Below are 21,260 nucleotides of genomic sequence, written 5' to 3' on the forward strand. Positions count from 1 at the left end.
TAACTATTTTGACTTCACATTACTCATGCTTAAGTGTTTTGCTAGATCAGGGCTGAAGTGCTGACAAAGTTCAACCTTGCTTAGCCTGTGAGCTATGCCTGGCTACTAAGTCACTTTGAGCCAAGTTCTGAAGTGAAGTGACTAGGAAGTTTGTGCGTATCCCATTGTTCTATACGCTAGGCAGACCATATTTGTGTTTGGAATAGTTGGCTCACAATGTATGCCTATCTGTTCCCCAAATAAAAAACTTGCTCCCAATTCTTGCTGTGCGGCTACGTTGTCAATTTATCTAATTTTGGAAAATCTAGAGTAGGGATTGTCCAGATAAAGTTCTGATTTATATGGAAAAACAATGAAATTACAAAGTGATTCCTCTGTCTGAGGAGTTAATGTGAGGCTGGGATACATCATCTACCTTGTCCTCTAGCACTCTATTTTCTTTGACTTGCCCTTTAATGTAACTGTAAAAATATTTTTGTTTTCTGTCTGCAAATCAGACCCTGAGCAGATCTTTCAATCCAGTCAATTATAGGGTTCTTGAAACTCAAAAGTTAGCACCATTTTGAGTAAATATACTTGAGCAACTACCTCAGATTGTTCAAAATTATATTTCAACATACATGAATTTTCACAACTAAACCTGCAAAATGACAAAATGTGCATACTCATATTTAAAAGTTCGCATTTTACAAATATCTTCTGAAAAGCAAAGTGACATAGAGCAAAGTTGCATATATTTTGGTTCCAAGACGTGTCATGAAATAATACTATTTTTGCACAGCCCTATTTAATACATATTTTAGTGTATCTAGCTGGACTTGCTAGGTTTTATAAAATAAATTTTAAATAAAAACCCTACCAAAATAAAATATTCTACTGCATACGCAGTTCTTGCCTCCCTGGAGAGGGGATAAGAGAAAGAACTTGTCACTTAATGTGTTACTGCTCATGGTGATGAAGGTGGTGGCAGAGCCTATATCACTGTGGTATCTGAGCTCCTAAGTATAAATAAGGAAAAAACTATAAACAACAACTTTCCTTCATGCTACCTGTGTGAGATTGCAGCCAGGAGTAAAGGTTTTTCAGATACACACACACACAAAGAAAAATTCCTTTCATGGATCTTCTGCTGATCTCACAAGAGCCATCGCTGCCACATGCATGTTTGAATAAGCAATTGTGCCTTGTATTCAGTGTATTTTTGGGGAGAACAGTACCTTACCTGAGGTTTGGGGGGACTGTGGAAAAGGACAATGAAGCTGTAAGGCACAAAGCTGTAATAGATTTCAATAGCTGTAACTGGAAGAAGCAGCTGGCAGCAAAGGCCTGATCCAGCCCCACTGAAGTCAGTGGCAAAACGCCTATCGATTTAAATGGCTTTTTGTGCGAGTGGAAAGGAAACTGAAAGGGTAATAGTTTGGCTACAGCCCCTTTCCCATTGATGGACTGTAGTTAGTGTTTTGCTAAGGTCAAGTGGAGGGAAAGGAAGGAGAAATATCATAGTGACATAGGCCTAGAAGGGACTTCCTGAGTCATTGAGGCCAGTCCCCTGCTGTCTCAGACTACCTGTTCAACAATTTATCAAGCTCCATTTTAAAAACTCATTAGGTGGTTTGCTCCCCACCACTCCTAGTGGGATGCTGTTCCATGACCTCACTCCTCTGATGGTTAGAAACCTTCTTCTAATTTCCTGAATTTATTCGTGGCCAGTTTATATCCATTTGTTCTTGTGCCAACACAGTTCTTTAACTTAAATAGCTCTTCTCCCTCCCTGGTGTTTCCCGCCCTGAGGTATTTATAGAGAGCAATCAGATCCTCTCCCAGCCTTCGTTTTGCAAGGCTAAACAAACCAAGCTCTCTTCGCCTTCTCTCGTAAGACATGTTCTCCATTCCCCCGATCATCCTAGGAGCTCTTTTCTATACCTATTCTTCTGTGAATTCAGAATGGAACCTTGGCTAGTAGAAAATAATATAGATCAACTCCATACTTGTGTAGTGATTTACTTCTTATTACCGCATCAATTTGGACTTTCAAAGTCATAGTCTACTGGCCTAGAACTGCAAATTCCTTCATATGCCAACCATTTCCAAGGGTACTGTGTTGGAGGACCAGGCCAAATGTCCCTGCACTGGCTGCCAACTTGTGCAAATGATCTGTGGGACAGATGATGTATTTGCTCTTCCCCTACCCCCGATGCTACATTCTCACTAGAAAATGGTCTCCTGGGTTCAGTTGCTATTCAGATACTTTTTCACTGCCTTAAAGTTATGTCAAGAGGAAAGATTTTTCTCTTTGCTCTGGTGCTTGTACTTGTCTTCAGAAGTTCCTCTGAAATCCAATATTCTTCATGTAAACATAAGGAAAACATTTACATTTTATGTTCGACTTGAGGAGGCATTTAATTAAAGCTACACAAAAAAATGAAGCCCTCCAGGGCCTGATTTCTGGTCTCGCTTACATCTCTGCGTACCAGGAGTCGTGCCACTGAAGTCAATGGAGTTGCACATGAATAAAGCTGGTGTGAGAGCAGAATCAGGCCCTACTGTCTCAGGTTGTGCCCCATTTAAACTGTGGGGCACAATTAAAGCAGGAAAAGTGCATAGAGACAGAGGAGATATTTTTTAACATCAGAACAGTGTTTTAGCCAAATACTTACTCAGAACAGAGAACCACAGGAGGCTATAGCCTTTCCCATTTTGTGATCACACTTCATTTTGCAGTCATTTGAGCCTCCGCTTGTTTGGATACAGAGGAAGAATCCTGGGGACTCGGCAATGTTGCAATGTAAAAATAACTCCCCTGAACATTCCCAAGGGAAGGCTACAACTGCATACCATTGTTTGACTATTGCTGGGGTCGGAGTGCCATTCCAGCCATAGTAAGTAAGGGGCTAGTGCATCTATTTTAGGGAAATCACTGGTGCCCATGCTGCCCAAGTCCATGCTTCCTGGAGCAGCATGGATGTCGGGCTCCCTTTGACCTCCCTAAATCAGGCTTTTAAGAGGCGGTAGAAAGGGTGTGGGGTGGGTAGGGGCCAATGGTCTCTGTAGGAAAAAAAATGGGCACCCATTTGCAGGGGCCAGAGGCCCATAGCAACAACATCCTGCTGAGTGCCTTGCGTTGTGCTGAACCAAGAAATCATCCCCATCTGTGGAATAACACACACTTTAAAAAACTGTCTTGGGTGGGTAACGTAAATGTGCGTCATCTTCCCTAGGTAACCATGAGTGATATCAGTCTGCTGAGGGTTACTCAGGCAGAAAGGGAGGATTTCTCAAGCATCTGGCTACAGGCCTGGTCCTTATGCTGCTATGCTGTGTTCCACGATGATGCCCGCACAATTAATAACAGAGTGGCGGGGGAAGTGTCCTATCGTGGTGGAAGAAATAAGGTTGCCCTCCCAAGAAACCTTCTGCAAAGGATTGCAGAGTACCTACATGAAAGCTTCCTGGAGATATCCATGGAGGATTCTTGGAGCATCTTAGGCCACATAAATAACCTTTTCTGGGATGAACCCAATGCTTAAGCACACCGGCTACGATGGAGCACAGCCCCACCACCACACACATCACTTTTTTTCCTCTGGTACAAGATTCTGGACTGGGGATATAACCTAAGAAATGCAATTTTCAGAACATACTCACCAGATGTGCTTTCACCAGCATCCCAGTCAGTACCGTTTCTTGCATCTGGCGGGGCTGTTCCTGTGTAGCAAACAACTCCTGGCTTTCCGGGAGATGGGATACCCCACTCACCTGCCCCCTGTTCTCTTCTTCATCCTCCTCCTCCTCATCCACAGACTCGTCGTCCTTCATCCTGGCCTCGGATTCCCCCAAGGTATCAATGCTGCGTGGTGGCATAGTGGTGGGATCTCCGCCAAGAATCGCATGCAGCTCCTTGTAAAAGCGACATATTTTTGGTGAGGAAATGACTGTTAGCTTTCCTAGTTTTCTGATCAGCCTGCCTCAGCTCTTTGATCTTAATGTGGCACTGCTGTGTTTCTGTGCTGTGCCCCTTCTCCAACACGCTATGAGATATCTTCTCATAGATATCCAAATTTCTTTTGCTTGCTCGGAGATGAGCCAGAACAGACTCCTTTCCCCACAGACCGATGAGATCCAAGACCTCAGATTGACTCCAGCCTGGCAAACTCTCTCCATGCTGACCTAATAGGAAATTGGGAATTCAAAATTTCCTGGGGCTTGAGGGGAGGAGCTATTTCCTGTTTATGTGGCCAGGGTGCAGCTGTCACAACAGAGCATTATGGGATATCTCCCGGAGGGCAATGACGTCTATTTCCATTGGCTCTGCCTACACTGACGCTCATTCGGCCCATACAATTCAACTTCAGCGCTACGCCACTTGCGGAGGTCATTTTATTAAGTTGAATTTTACTGTGATTTAGGTCAGTGGAACTGACATGCCAGTGGAGACGCATACTTCAATTGGAAGCCACATTCTGTCGACCTACATTATCAGTGTAGACCAGGCCAAAGACACCAATATTTGCTGAAGCATGATATCCTAGACCACTGTTAGTGCTGCTCTGCTGTTGAGACAATATACAGAGCAGCATCAGGAAGCTTCCACAAAATTGCACCACAGTAGCCTTAGATCATTTCAGCGTACCATCAAACACAGCAGCCTTAAAGTAGATGGCATTTTTAGCATCTCTTTGGATCATCTCGATAGTGTGTGGAAGCAGAGTCCTTGGACATTTTCAGTAGTTTGAATGACACTTAATCTCTTGGGTAACAAAGAACAGACATCAAGCCAGATTCTGGCCTCAGCTGGTGCAGATCTTAAGTAGCTCTGTTGACTTCAGTGCAGTTCTCAGATACAGATTCTGTTTGACACACATTGAAGACCTGGTCAAAAGCCCACTGAAGATGATCGAAAAATTCCTTTTAATTTTAATAGGCTTTGGAGCAAGCCTTCAGATGCAGAGCCCTGTATCTCTCTTGCAGGTAGGCCTTAATGTTAGGATCAAGGCAAAAGCATATCATGGATCCAAGCATTTTCTGAATTTTGTGGGGTTGTAAATTTAGATCTAGATGCAAAATTTGCAGCATGTCACTTGGACACATCACTCAGCATACTGAATCTACTGCCTGCATGGGTTTGAATAATGTCTGCTTGCGCTATTGAACAAACCAAGTTTTACTTTTATTAGCACTTCAGGGCAATATAGCTATGGTGAGCTGGATTCTGTTCTCTCTAGCACAGTAGCAACAAAATAATCAGCCAAGTTCCAATGACAGCATCTTCATTACTAACGCTGCTTTTGAGAGGCAGAGAGAACGGAAAGTTGAGCGTGCAGTGCTGGTGGTTGGAAAAATCGTCTTTTGACATGTAAAATGATCAGCAGGTTTGATATGGAGTCACAGGAAGAAAATAAATACAGCATACTATCTGGTCAGTTTTACTGAATCACTCTTCAGAGTCTAAATATGCTTTACAACAAAAACCAAGCAATGAATTATTTGGTTTTCCACAGGGCGGTAGTGAGCTGAAAGTGGAAGAGGACCCCAGCCCACAATCCCCAGGAGATATATAAATGATTGATGATAAAAGCTTAGATATCTGCTTTAGGAGTAATTGAAGGATGATGTCCCTGCATGCGTCTGGAATGCAGCAGACTAGGGGTCTGAGGGAGAACACACTGTAATATGCTTCTGAATTTATTCTCTAGATTCTCTTCCTCAAGAGTCAAGGGGGAACTGGGGGCTTAAGTGAACAGAGACCTAGTGTATGTTTTCTTCTCTGCTATCCTTGTACTTTTCTTTGCCAAAGAGCTTTCTGGCCCATTTTGCTCCCTCTCTCCTTGCTTTACCTTTCTTTTCAAATTATAGATATTGGGTATATAAAACAGCCTTTTTGTCTTGCTCATTTTTACTGGGTGATTGATCACTTGGCTTTATTGAGAGAATGAGAAGGGATGTGTGTGGATGTTGAATTTGTTAGGTGGTTCTTTGTTGTGGGTAGAAAAGTGATTGTTCCACCCTGATGCATCTAACTCATGTATGTAAGTAAGTTTCTGGTACCATGGGACTCTTCCCTATCCTTCTCTTTTGACAATTTTTGTCATAAATTTCCACTCCTCCGGCTGTCTTCACTTTATTTTGAAGCTGACAGCCTCAGGTAGATACTGGGCTTTGTAAATTGCAGAAAAGGATCATTTAAAAAATGCACTCTTGAGTGAAATACAGCAGTGTGGAGCTTGCACAAGTAATTATTTGAAAATCAAACCTTGACATGTTAGAGATGTAGGACCACATCCTGGGCTGACGTAAATTGGCATAAGTCCATTGACTTCAATGGAGCCAGGTCAGTTACTTAGACCAGCTGAAGATCTAGTTCATTGTTTAAAAAAAGAAATGGGGTGGAGGAGGAAATTCTCTTGTATGTGCTGTTATAATAATGACACTCAGCCTGTACATATAATGCTTGTGATTATAAATTAATCTTCCTGCCTCAGTGAGACTGGTTAATAAGTAAACTAGCTCAACGTTATAAATGAGAAAACTTATCTAGGGAAATTAAGAAACTTGCTTAGAGCCAGTGAGGGATTTAGGAGCTGCGCTGGGATTTGAGTCCCTTCCAGTGTTTTTTGTTTTTGTTTTTGTTTTTTTTATTTGCTCAGGCAACTAGACAGACATCCTGCCTGTGGTGGCACACTTACATACTTGATAGTGTTACATGGCATTAAATTGAAACAGTTGTCCAATTAATTACATGTCATTCTGGATTCAAGGCACATTTATTAGAAAGGTCAACAATCCCCTTTTATCTAGTGAAACGCATGTTTCTCATGGTGCATAAAAATCAGTACATTTCAACGACTGTGGTGAATGAATGCCTTCTGGGAGAAGGTCTGTGTTAAGTGCATGGATGCTAGCTTCTTATGAGTCTTGGGCCATTTTTTAGTCATTAATCTTGATCTATGCAATTTGATCCAAGAAACAAATGTTTGACAGAAAAATATCATGTAACAATTAGCCCCATTATTAATAATAATAATAAAATAATAAAGCTATTTACTGCACCAGCGTATCTAGATACCATGATATTTTACCATGATATTTGCTGATTCCCTATTGTTAGAATTTGAGATCGTACAAATAAAGTGGTAAATTTATACTGCAGGTGGCACGTAAATAAGTTTTAATAATGTGCATGATCCTCTCTAAGGGGAGGACAGAGAATTGGAAGGAGAGGGAACTAACCGGTATGGTACCTTTATTAATGTCGCCGACACTGGCCCTGGGAAGAAAAAATGTGCCTACAGTTGAGATGGAGTTGGATCTTATAAGGATGAGTTCAATACATACTGACCTTTGAAATATAGTCTACGTTCTTCCATAGAGTTCAGAGATAAAATTGGCTCATATGTTACAAGGTACTAAACAGGATTTTGCAAAAGAACGTAGCATTGCTTTTAAAATATAGTTTATCAGTACAAATGTACCAGAAGGCCAGTGTCATTCACTCAAGAGGAAAACATTTATACTTTAGTGCAAAAGAAGAAAGTGGAAGGAAAGCTCATGGAGTCACACAGAAGTTCTGGTTTGGTAGAGAAGTTTTCTTGATCTCTTAGATGTTTCTTCTCTCTTAATTCTCTGTGACACAGAGGCCTATTTGGTGGTTCACTTCTCTTGTGAGGCCTGATTTCTCACTACACCTAACACATTCTTATCATGATTTGTATTTGAAAAGGTGTCGTATAAGATATAATTGGAAAAATAATAACTCACTGATCTTTAGTAGTCTTGTGTGATGTCTGTATGGGTGGATATGAAGGAAATTATCACATAACATTAGTATGATTTTGTTTTTGTGGCATTGTTGTTGAACTCCCATGTTTTAACACAGACACTGAAGTAAATGATCAAAATGGGAAATAAAAAAAAAATCGTAACTTGCAAGAAATGAGGCTGTAATAAAGTGGACGTATTGGGTTTCAGTTTGGAGCTCAGAATATGTATAATGTGCCCTACAACAGTACATTAACTTGCAATGAGTGACCAATAAGGCCATTTCAGCTTTTTGGTGACCATTGTTTTAGTCCTTACCTTGCAATAATGATACTATGATGCATGTTTTTCTCTAGGCAAAGGAGATGTTTTTGGCGATGTGTTCTGGAAAGAAGCTACCCTTGCCCAGTCCTGTGCCAATGTAAGGGCCTTGACTTACTGTGACCTTCATGTGATTAAAAGGGATGCCTTACAGAAAGTGCTGGAGTTCTATACAGCCTTTTCTCACTCCTTCTCCAGGAACCTCATCTTAACCTACAACTTGAGAAAAAGGGTAAGGAGCTTCATTTTTAAGATCTGGACTCTACAAATAAGCACTTCTAAAGACTGTCTTAACTGGAATACTTACTGTTTTGAATTTTGCCATTTCTCTTGCTCTTTCATAAAGATGTAGGTGTCAGTTGATCAGTGACATTGCTGGAGTCTAAAGTCAAAAAGTCACAGCTATAGGTGTATAATCAGATGTGGGCACGTGAAAAGTCCTTTATTTTAATTTATAAAAAAGTGACCTCAGAAAAATACATGCAAGTTGCCATGCTATTGTGATCAGTTGCTCATTATTTCTGCACTGTCGATAAACGACATTCACTGACTGCTGCTGCTTTATCGTGGCAGTATAATTACAAAAGGAGGGGGCATTATTTAATCAGTTATGAGAGACTGAGGAAAAGGCGTGAAATCTGATATATGGGAGGAAAACCTTTACAAGTTTGTAATTCTGCAGTTGCAATAGCAATATAACATAAGCACGTATGATTTTATCAGGAGTTGTTTCTTCTAGCTACAAATACATTTTGGAATTATTTGCTGACTTAATTGATCTGTTTGCTCTCCCTCTCCCCTTCAGCTTGTTTCTCAATTCTTCTTCTTGTGTGTTTTAAATCCAAGATTTACTGAGTCAGGTGTAAATTGTAAAAACAAAATATACCCTTTTTAATTCCCTACATAATTCAGTGAATCACCACTGTGGAATTTTATTACAAAGGTAGTACATATAGTTCAGCTAATATGCAGTGTAGAAGAGAGAAGAATATGAAATTGTGATTAATTAGAGTACATTGGAGCTATTTTTTAAAATAATACTTTAATAGAAAGAGGTACATAATCACCTAACATGTATTTTTGGTAGACTTTTGTTCCTAAGAAATTCTCCATGGTAACTATCAAGTGCCACAAAACTTCTAGCTAATTATAGCTAAATACATAGCAAAACCCTTTTTCAGCCTTTTTGTAAAACGATGACCAAGTGTGAGAGGAGAATTTAACCTCAGCTGGCTAATTCTTGGCACTCTGGATCTGCTCTTGGCATGTTGAAAGTTAAATACTTTACACATCAATAATATGTTCCATCCATTTGCACACTTTACAAATATCAATTAATTTAGGTCCCAAGTATGATATAGTGTAGATAAGTATAAGCCCCCCCCCCCCTTTTTTGTAAACAATATCAAAGCAACAATGACATATTATCATTACAAAATTAACAAGCTAACTCCTGGAGATGTAATTTCTATTTGTTTTTCAGGGAATCCCTTACCTTACAGGGTGAATTCCACTGAATGGCACTGAGTGTCTGTCATAAAGACATTGATTGCCTGTAGGACAAGGCAAAATGTAAGGCTACAGGAATGTTAACTAACATCCGTTCTTATATGGTTGCAGTTAAGATCACCTGGTATTGGTCCTTGGATGTTGTGGTTTTAATAAAACTGTGCTCTGCCGAGACGGAGGGTTCATATTTTTAGATCTCAGTGATGAGAAAAGAGCAGCCAGACAAGGAAGTGCCCGTACAGGCAGTTTATTCAAGCAGCACTTTAAGCTATGAGAGTTACAAATCTTAAACTATTGCAAGCTGTTAACAGTTGGGAATCAGGTGCTTACCACAAAGAGGATGGGGAGGCCCATTCTCCACCCTATGAAGCGAGTTTCAACCAGGGAACCGATCTGCCCGAGGCATCCGCTAGCGCCTCGACAGATCCACGGAGAGCTTCGACAGGCGGTGCCCCGGGGAGTCCCTAATATACTACTTTTCCTAAACTACACTAAATCGAGCGACAAGCTGATTGGTTACATCTCAATCCCTTTGGGGATTGGGCCTTAACACTTAGTCTCTGTTATTCTATTGGTAGTTAGCTAGGGACCAATCCACAATAAGATGACATTAGTTGTTTATTGCTAAAGCTGACCTGGTCAGCAGCTTTATTGCTGCGCTGGACAGCCTACTTTATTGCTGCTGTGGTCAGCCTACTTCTATTTTCATTCCAAGGGTATTTCCAGGCCTGGCCTTTGAGAGGCCTACCATTGCTCATGAAGCCTGCAGCTGGTTTTCGGGTTTAGTCTTGCCATGCTAAGCTGTCCTCGCGTTACAATAATCTTGCGTACCCTACAAAAGCTCTCTCAATATAGGGACCCTCTGAAGAGTCAATAGCCTTGATTCTGTGGATGAAGTAGCCAGAGTTATGGTTGTTTAAAAATATTGTGGTGAAGGATAAGAGGTTGTGTTAGAACTTTTACATCAGCAATTTGAGAATCAGATGTCTGGTCCAAAGCTGTGGGTCTTTCCACTGACTGATAGGCATGGTTATGCTCCTGATTCCCAGGCCTGTGTTACAAGATCATCTTTAAGCACAAAACACCCTTCCTTCCCTGTCAGGTTTTTCCATGATGCATTTATTACAAACTGCATTCTGTGATAGCAATTTCCATCAAATTATAGAACTAATTGGATTTTAATTGGGTTGCAGTCAGTGGAAAAATTACGCTGATTGATAGTGGAAGTAAGTTTTCAAATGATTCTAGGGTAGCAGTCTGTATTCTTATTTATTTTTATTTTTTTACTTGAAAGAAAGCTGATTGCAATCAGAAGAGCAATCATAAATAACATTAAAGAATATACATTTCTGGGGGTTCATTGAAGGGATTTTATTTTATAGTGCTAATGCGTCAGATCCATCGGAAAATGACTTTTCAGAAATTGGAATTTTAAACATTTGTTTTTATACATAATCTATGAATTACTGTGAAGTCATCACAGTTTAAATAACTGAGTCCAATTTATATAGGAAATGCTCATTAGGTTGTGGCTTTCTAACACTTCTATTTTTTTTCTGAAAAGAAATCATAGCCAGAAAACAGAATCTAATGTTAATTATTCTTGTGACAAACTTCAGAATGTAAATATGATAGTACTTTGCACGTCCATAGCACCTTTCATCTGGGAATGTCAAAGTGCTTAACTGGCTGAAAGATAGCTACTGTATGTACCCTCTAAATACATTTGTACACTATGAAAGCTCCTGGCAAATTAAACAGCAATTTTTGATGTGCCAAAAAAAAATTTATTTTTTTTTTACATTATTTTTGTTTATCAATTTCCCCACTAGGGGTCCCCAGTAGACTCTGGGGTGCCAAGTCCTTGTTAATAGGAAGCTAGGAAAGTGATCTCCAGAAAGGGCTGCAAGCACTTTCAGAGTCTGGCTGGAATGGAGGTATCAGTTTGGGGAGGGCAAGGAACCTGCTCCTCCTGTGACCATGACCTTCCAGGAGCTCTAGTCTCTCATTGCAGACAGTTTCTCATATCTTGCAGCAGGAGCATTGGGACCCAGAGTTATTACACTGTGTCCCAGATCCAGATGCGTTCCTGGTGAAAAAATACAGCAAACTTGCTCAAAAGTTGCTCAAAGCAGCATTAGCTTTGCTTCTGAACCCTTGGAGATGGAGTGGGGGTAAAGGCACTCCTGGGGACATGAGCTCAGCCAATGGCAGTATAGCTCCTAAAGGGACTATGCTAAAAGATCCATGGGTGCACAGTGGAAGAACCCACAATCTCCAGGGAGGGAGCCTACTTTTCCCCCACAAAGTTTATGATGCTGTTGGGTTTCATGCTCCCATTAGGAGTTCCAGCATCTTTTCTCTTTAAAGGAAAGGTGCAGAGGAACATTAATGGGGGGAAGCTTGCACTGTTCCCAGCAACTCTACCCTTCCCCCTATAGGCTTTTCTGTGATAAGGCATTTTCTGGCCCTAGATCTTTAACAACATTCACTAGCATTCAGTTATTGGATAACTAACATTAGAATAGTTGGTTGAATGGTTCCCATCCCTTCTGTTTTTAGAAAATATTTGTTTTCTGTATGTGTGCATGTTTCATACCCAGAATTTACTCCTGCTGTATTGGGGCAAGGTGCATTTTCTCCTTCCACTCAGATGCAGCCATAAATGAGGTTATACCTTGGATTATTCATCATGTGATAGAAAGAGAGGATGCTCTTGCATGTTTTACTAAGTTGGTCTCTTTAGTGCTATGTGCCTTGAATACTTTACTATGCCATTTAAACCTGAGGTATTGTAGCTTGGATGGGAAATTAAACAGCTGGTTTTGAATGCAGTAGAACAACACAGTTCACAGGTGCATTGGTTCAGCATTTTAATGTTGTTGCCAAATAAACTCATTATGAATGCTTGGAAGGTCTAGATGGAAGGGGTGGGAAGTTTTTCCTATAATCACAAATTTGTGTCCGAGGTATAGGGAGAAAACAAGCAAGTATAGATTTAGAAAATTCAATGTAGATACAAATTATATTGAAGAGTTAGCAGGCTGAAAAGGTGCAGTGTAGAATACTATCAGCATATAAGTAGAGCGGGCATGAACTAGTGCTTTAAAGCTCAGGACTCAGAATGGGGAGATCGTGTCATTAAAAAAAAGCAATGATGGAAAAGACCTAACAGTCCATCTTCCTGCCAGTGCGGAACTGTTCTCTATTGTACTTTTGATTGGGCTCCTACCAGTTCTCTTGGGACTCTTTTCCACAGATTAATCAATCACACTGTCAGGAAGCTTTTCCTGATATTTAACCTAATTTCACCTTCTGTCACTTCTAGCTTGAGCAGAACCACTTCTACTCTCTTATGGGACATAGCAGAAGGTGACTTGGGAGAGATGCTTGAGCTAATAACCTCTTGGTTTAAATGTGAGGGGTCTGGGAGCTGGGTGTCTTCAGAGAGGGGTCCATGACTTGCACATTGCTTTCCCACTGATCTGTCACAGCCTGTATTTGCCAACCATCAGTTCATGCCACAAGGTCTATATGATTTCCCAGGTTTGTTCTTTCTGATGAAGAGGGCTGAGTGGATGGAAGGGTGTGATGGGACAATCTTCATTTTAGGGGGGATTCTGGAGGGTTCTAATGTTTTATTAATGAATAGTATTTATTGATGGAACTTTTACAGCTGTCCAGATCTTTTGCTGGTTCCATTTTAAACAAATAAATGCTTCCCTTTCCACGAAACAAAATTCCTCCTTTCCCACCTTGTTTTTCCCACCTCCTTTCCCATCTTCAAATATTTGTATGCTATTATGTCCTCTGTCATTTCTCCTATATATATTTAATTCTTCTAATATTTCCTCAAAAATAATGTCCTGTGTTATACTCCTGGCTCTGTCAGACTTTTTGTAACCTTGGGCAAGTCATTTAACTTCCCTGTGCCTTTTTTCCCCACCTGTAAATGAGTATAGTAATTGTTCCTGGACCACAGGTTTGTGTGCAAACCACTTTGAGACCCTTGCTTGAATTTGTGATGGGAAGTGTAAGGTAATATTACACATCCACCCAAACATACAATAAATTGCCATAGAACTGTCAAGCCAGTGCTTCTCCATGCCTTGGGGGTTGGATTTCTTTTACCTCCTCTCCTGAAACTTCATGGGTCTCATTAACTCAAAGTCCAGTCACTCAGGCTGTGCGCTAGAGAAAAGATTTGGTCCAGTCTGAAATACGAATGAATCTTGTATAAATAAGCATACAATTATTTTTTCAGAAGAGTTGGGAGCTTACCTAATTTTGAGTGAAGAATAACGCCATTGTCTCTCAAAGAAGTCAGCTAAAAAAATCCATTTCCCAGATTTTTTCAATTCTAAGGATCTCTTTATCATGATTTTAAAATGTTTTATATTTTTGAGCCTTAGGGTCCTAGTTTACATTATAGAGGAGCTGGTTTCAAGTACTAATGATATCCTTTATGTAGTTTGAATATATACACATATTAGTTCTGTAGCATTAATAAGCTTGTGTTCTGGATCAGTATTAAGTTGGTTGTATTATGCAGAAGATGCATTTTAACATCAATATTGTCCATAACTGAATGTATGAACAGTTCAGTCATATAATGAAATGTTTATATAAATTATCCGAAATGGTCTTTGCTGTACTTTTAAAATTTTGATCTACAGCATTCATCGTGTTTAGTCTAAGTACGAATGATCAGAAGTGTTTTACTTTTAGACACTAGTTTAGTACCTGTAGAATTGTCATCCATAAATAGTTATTTGATGCTATGCAGAGGCAGGGGTTGTTTTCCCAGAGGAAAAATATTTGAGATTATTTAAATTGTTGAAAAATTTTATCAGGAATTAATTAGGAAACCTCCATACAATGTAAATAATCTGGGACGCAATAACTGTTTTAATAGATGTAGCTCTTCACCACCAGAAGAAAATGATGGTGAACCAGGTGTTGATGGTCTTTTGAATTATCGTTTCTACAAATTCCATGAATTGTATCTCATCATGGGATGCCTTTATACTCAGCGCTTACCACCCCAAAGCATTTACAGTAGAATGATATTCCCTGTTTTGTGTTATCATGGGGACCTGGAGCATATGAAATGCTGAATTTTTAATGGTACCCCCTTTGTGTATCACTTTGAAGTATTTGATATCATCTGGCAGATTTCTGAAAACCAAATTAGGAATGTACATTGTGATGACAGAATTTGTTCAGAATTCATACGTTTCCTAGTTTATTTTATGACAAGAGGAAGCAGAATATTTGACAATAATTTAAAAAAGATGCAAGGATAACAGGCAAATTCTGGTTCTGCTTAACAAAAGCCTTCCTTTGACCCGGATTAGGATTTTGTACAAGGTGTATCAAGTATTGATTAGAACTGGTTGAAATATTTTGATTCTAAACGTTTTTTTTCTGAAAAATAACTAAAACCACCCAAACAAAAACCAAAAAGCCTTTACAAAAATTTGCTAAAAAAAATTGGACTTTTTCAAACTTCTAATTGAAATTATTTATTGACATTTTCCATGCCCTCCCAAAAAAACATATGCAGCAGTTTTGGCTAAATGAAAAATTTCATTAACAATTTAAATAACATTTTCAAATAGAATTTTGATTAGCAGTTTTGCAAAACGTTTACAACAAATAGGTCCATTTGAACTCTGGGAAATACTTGCCATTTTCCAACTGGAAAACAAGCGTGAAAAGCATGTTTTTCCTCACTTTCACACACTTTTTTTTTCCTCTTTCCCCACTTATTTTTTCCAGTGGGAAGATAAATTATGGGCTTGATTTGGCAGCCCTCCACTCACGTTGAAATCAATGAAATCTGAGTGAAGTGCTACTCAACATGAACAAGGTGCCCTATGTGGATGGCATTCTAAAAAAGAAAATGGACTTTTTAAGAGTCTGGGTCCCTTTCTATCACGCTCCCAAACATTTTCACCTCTGGTCAGCCCCTTCCCTATTATCCATACGATAAACACACTGTGTACAAAATTTGTTTCATGATTGGTTCCCACAGCTGACATCAGAAACTCCAAGAAATCTTCTCACCTATTCATTTCATAATTAGAATAAATATTGTAAAATGCTGTCTTTGTGCTGAAAAGGCAGAATTATGTACCCTTTTAGGATACATTTTTCTTGATTCTTTTTAAAAACCTTGAAGACAATGCCATTTAATAAAGTAATAGCAGATGCAGCTCTTGTCTTACTAAGGTTACATATTATAAAGAACAGAAATATGTAAGTAATCTCCTCTAATCTCCAAGGACTTCCTCTTTTTTTCAGCTACCTAGAAATTTAATAAATCATGGTGTCAGACTCTCTAACTGCACTTTAAGCTATCACGTAAGTGTGACATGCACAGTTCTTCCCCAAGTAAGATACGTGTAATTCATTAATTGTTCTTCAGGATTTCACTAACTCAGCAGTACCAGATGAGGTATCATTTATGGCGAGTTATTATCTTAATTAAAGAACGCAAAATCATTGTCTACTTCCACCACACACTTGTTAAAATAGCTTAGGTTCCGGCAGGAAAATGATACATAGCTCATGCTCAAAGATTAAACTGTGAAAGAAGAGCAGGGCAATGGGACAGAGTCTAAGCTCCAAAGAACAGCTATTGGCTTTGCTGTTAGAACCTGTGATGTAGCCTAAAGATGTCTTATTAGGCTTTGATTTCCGCTGCCTGCTTCCATTTAAAATCAATCATCAACCAGCGAGTCCTGTGCAGCTGCCAGTGATGGTGAAGGTTGTAGCTAGCAGTTCATTGGTTTACAAGGTTTCAGTGAGTACCCTCTATCTTGGGGTGAGGGGGCATTCGTTGTGTTTTATCCAATGACAAATGCAGTGGAATAAGTGAGAGAAGTAATCATGGAAAGCTTTTAGTTGGAATGTCATTTGGGAACAATCCTATCCATTTAACATAAAAGCTTTGTGATGTTCTTTATCAGTAAGATTCAAAACTGTAATTTGCTTTTGACAGTTACAACATGATTTAGAAGTGACCTTTATATTTTATTCCTAGACCTTGCTTTACTATCAATTTGCATCCATGAAGGGTAGTTCAAAAAGCTAGTGAATTATGTGTAATGTTATATTTCGGAAAGAGGAAACAATTTGTCTGTATTTTTCACCATTCTTATTTATCCTCTTAATATACAAAGATATTAAATGGAGAAATAACCTTGGAAGTATCATGAGTTGTTAATGTTTTGGTAGTGGCAGTAGTTCTGGGAATTTCCGCGCACTAAATTTCCCTCTTTTTTGCTTCCCAAAAGTCCTGTGTTGGACTAACCCTTTTTCCAGATGGGGGCATCCTCTTGAGGCCATCAGTATCACCTTGGAGTTGACCAAGGGGATTGCATGACAGAAGTATGAGGCCTCTGCCAAATCATCTTTCATAGCTAATTGAAGTAACTATGCATTGGCCAGAATTCTATTACCCAGCATTTTGAGATCCCTGAATATAGTGTTTGTCATCTGAGGATCTCAAAGCTCTTCACAAAGATGGGTAAGTTATTATGCCACTTTTATAAATGGGAGAAACTAAAACCAAAAGAGTTAAAGTGACTTCTCAAAGTCACACAGTGAGTCTCAATGTCAGAGTGAGGAACAGAACCAAGGTTTCCTGGCTCCTAGTTGTCTGCTCTACCCACTGTGCCACATTTTGGTATCAACCTGTACCAATTCTATTATGAAGAGTGAAATAACAGACTTTGATTTACACTGGTGGTGGGATATTAGTAGGTGAAGTGGTGCAGGAAGTGTGTTGTTTACAATTGGCTGAACTACAAAGATCTATCATCTCATTGCTGCCTGGGGAATTGTGATAATTCTTATTTATATTAATGCTAAAAACAATTTTTCAAAACTTTGCTTCCTGCAACTGGTAGTTCTGAGTTTGAGTGTTTATAGCAACACGTATAGTAAACTGAAAAGATGCATGTGATAACATACTGTTGTTATTTTAATATAAGCAAATATTAATATCATCACATAGCAGCATCGCTAATAAGCAGGTGTGGATGGAAAGTATTTAAACCAAACGTGCCCTTCTCGGGCATTGGCTTTTCTTGGTAACTTGGATAACAATAAACTTCAGTCTAAATTTTCTTTCCAAGCTTGGCTGGTCCTAGGGTTTCCCTGCAACACCTTCTCCATCCCAGACCCGAGTTCCTCTGCCTCTAGGAGTGACATTTCAACTCCTTTTATGTCCTGTTTGGATGTGACACAATGCACCTGCATCATTCACTAGTAGTTACACCACATCTTTATGTAGGAGTCATTCACCTGATGGCAGGATGCCCCAACAGAGAGCACTGCAGTTCTGTGCAGGGCCGTGGCATCTGCTATCCTGTTACAGGTGCATGCATCACAAAATAATCTAAAAGAAAGGCACCCCCTCGCAGGCCTTTTAATAATAAAAATGAATGCTCTTAAATATAGCTGGACACCTGATTAATAGATGAATTCCATAACTTGTCAGATTGTACTTCTGTGTTGCCTTAAACCCAACAAGTGGGGGCACTTTAAAAGTTTTCTAACCAACTGATCAGATTAGGTTACATTAGGACCATTTCAATTTACAATCTGGGTTGCAGGGGCAGCTCTGATCCCTCCATTCCCTGCAGAGCAAGAAGCAACTGCATAGGAATGAAAGCTAGGGCAAGACTGCAAGAAGAAGCCACAAAGAGACTACTTGCTGCACAAACACCAGAAATTCACAACTCTGTCCCATTGGGAACGTGTGTGCTGAGAGACACTCACATCTCATTGGAGACTACGTGCACAGAGAGATCCACTGCCCTAAAGGGAAACCCCTCTCAATAGACCAGCAGAAGAACACTGCATCCAAAGGGGAGAAGGGGAGAAAAAGACAGGAGCAGCTTCTGGTGTCTCCCAGTGGAGACATTTGATATCACCAGAGGTAATAGTGCCTTGGAACAGAGTGACAAATAACTGGAGACAGATACCATACCAGTGAGGAAAGGCCACCAGCAGTAAGGGGAAACCAACTCACCTCTGTGATCAAAGAGAACTCATATTCCTCAACTGTTCACCCAGTGAGCCAGCAGGAGGAAATGCTTCCCCACTCCATCCCCTGGAAGAAGCATACTGAGCTACCGAGAAAGCATATGCTGGGGAAAGCATATCAAGTTGAGAAGGGAGGCTGGACATAGACTGATAGATCTGGAAGAGGAAGGAGTGGAAGGTCTGATTTGATTTTAGGAGTTTGTGCGGAGTGGGAGGAATTTTTTCCTAGGAAACATTCAAACAAAACTGAGGTGGAACGATTTTGAGGGAGCCTTTTGTTAAAATGTTGGCAGCACATCACTCTGTTGAACTGATGTTCCCACCAAAGGTGGCTTGCTATCCAGGATGCTTCTTTGCATCATTAAGGTATTTTAATAAGCCTGACAAACAGTGTAGCTTCCCAACGTGCTTCTGAGAAACAAGAGTCTTGCTGAAGCATGTATTGTATTCTTTGTGCCTGTTATCATTCTGTATAGTTTGACTATTGTGGTTCCATGTTGGGCATGAAAAACTAACTGTTTCTTCTTTGCATTTTCTCTTTTGCTTTGGGAGAAGACACACAAGCAGATGAACTTTTTAAATTATTGATATTTTCCTTCATTTCATTGAGTCAAGTCACAGTAACCCTGAGTTCACACACAGCTGCCTATTGCTGGCAGATGTAATCTGCTATATTGCGCACCCACTTCTATATGTGTGTGAGATTTTGTTTCCTCTCTCCCCCTCCCCCACTTCCATTAGTTATGGTCCTGGTGACTGGTCTGTATAGAGCATTGAAAGCAAATAGAAAATATTCCTCCCAGATACAATAAGCATATTTAGTAAGGTACCTGTTTCGTGCACTTCACGATTAAATACATAGTCAATGAGTTCCATCTGAATGAAGGTAATAGACCTTGCCCCCAACCTCATCTTGCTGAGTGATATTGGAAGTGTCAACCCAAAGGGTGTGGCATGCACTTGACCTCTAATACTTAGACTTCTGCTGCACTGGTGTGGAATGGCTCTTGAGTGCTTCAGGATTTAAATGGTTAATTCTCTGTAGTGGAATGGTAATGTAAAAATAAAGGCTGGAAGACTAGATACTAGCCTGTGATGGGACTAATGGTCCTGAGATGTCTTGAGTGACTCTGGCAAAGTGCGAAGCACCTTTAATTCCCTTGGGACTTCAGTAGGAGCTGGAAGTACTCAGCACATCACTGAGTTTCTCAACAATTTTAGGATTGGAACCAACATTACTAGTTTTTCAATCTTTCTTAGCTCAGTGGTCTCCTCATTCCCAATATTTATCTTGCTCGTGACATTCCAATTGAGTGTATTAGTCAAAAATAGGCTTCCTATTTTGCACATGGGACACATCTGATGTAACTTGTATTCAGCATCCTTGTTATTCTTGATAGCTAGGAAAAGAAAGGAGGTAGGAAAAAAACAAGAAAGAATTTGAGAGATATTCGTTCTAATGATGTAATGTAAATTGATGAAGTTCGTTTTATATCCAGTACATTAAATATTCTTTGGTTAGATTTAGTATAATAAAACCTCCAATTGTTCATAAATATTTCAAGCCATTTAGAGGAATAGAAAAATGATTTAATTTTGGTTTGGTTTTGCATTCCAATGCAGATAAGTGAACAACAGAGTTGAAATAAGCTGTTCACTAGACCTCTAAAATCAAGCTATTCTTATTGAGCACTGATAGGAACATTCTGCCTTTTCCCTGATGGGCAGGCTAATCTGAAATACATTGGCACACCCCAAATTCCCCCATCAGGATTGCATCTGGCTTCTTCTTCTTCCTTGCTTCTGCTTCTAATATTGCCTACCAGAGTCTCGCTGTGATGTGTCTTGAAACTCTTACTTTTTCAAGGAATAGGCTTTTTCTGAGATCTGGGGTAAATTTTGTTGCGAGAGATTGAGTTGCAAAGCTTGGACTCCTCTTCAGAAGAGCTATTTCATTTAGAACACAGAGGCTTTTCAGACCTGTCACGTTTAAGTATGCCTGCCTCCACTTGGTTGCAGCTCTTCAGTGTGGTGTTGCAGGGGCCTCTGAAAGCAATATAGTAGACGTATTTTAAGTGACAGGTCTAATTTTTGAACAGCTTCTCACAGAAATCAGTGTTTTGATGAGTGAACACAATACTGTGAAGCACTCTGTGGTATGTGGTTTCTAGTCCTTAGTGAAGTTTTCTCATATTTCAAAAGGTCAGCAGGTTTTCATGGGAGCCTCAGCTAGGTGGAGAACTATCCTAAATACTTTAAAGGAACCATGAGTGCCTTTCAACTGACCTCTTAAACTATTTAACTTGGAAAGAATAAAAGAGGAATCTCTTGCTTGCCAGATATTTATTTTCAGTTTCTCAAAGTGCTAGTATTAACCCTTTTTCTCCTAAGTGGTTTTATTTATTTGGTTACACTCGAAAAAATATATTAGAACGTCAGTTTATAATTTCCTTAAGTTAACGTCTTGGGCCACAATTTCTCAGCAATATATGAGATTCAATTCTTTTAGATTCTATTCTTCTGCATTCTATTCTTCTGTGCTCTGTAGGTTCTTCTACTGCCCTCATCACCGTAGCATCTGAGCATCTCTCGTCATGCATTAAATGAGGCGACTAACA

General features: G+C 39.7%; 1 protein-coding gene across 1 annotated transcript in view; it reads left to right on the forward strand.

Annotated features, from left to right (window-relative positions):
• KCNH1 (potassium voltage-gated channel subfamily H member 1) overlaps nucleotides 1–21,260 on the forward strand; it is a 284,487-nt gene that overhangs the window by 174,207 nt on the left and 89,020 nt on the right. The window contains exon 10 of the mRNA XM_067565018.1: nucleotides 8,112–8,308. Coding sequence (XP_067421119.1) covers nucleotides 8,112–8,308 — 197 coding nt within the window. The remainder of the gene's footprint in view (nucleotides 1–8,111; nucleotides 8,309–21,260) is intronic.

The sequence above is a fragment of the Emydura macquarii genome, unplaced genomic scaffold (assembly GCF_026122565.2).
Source record: "Emydura macquarii macquarii isolate MOO-44397 ecotype Brisbane River unplaced genomic scaffold, CSIRO-AGI_Emac_v2 contig_2676, whole genome shotgun sequence".
Taxonomy (NCBI): domain Eukaryota; kingdom Metazoa; phylum Chordata; order Testudines; family Chelidae; genus Emydura; species Emydura macquarii.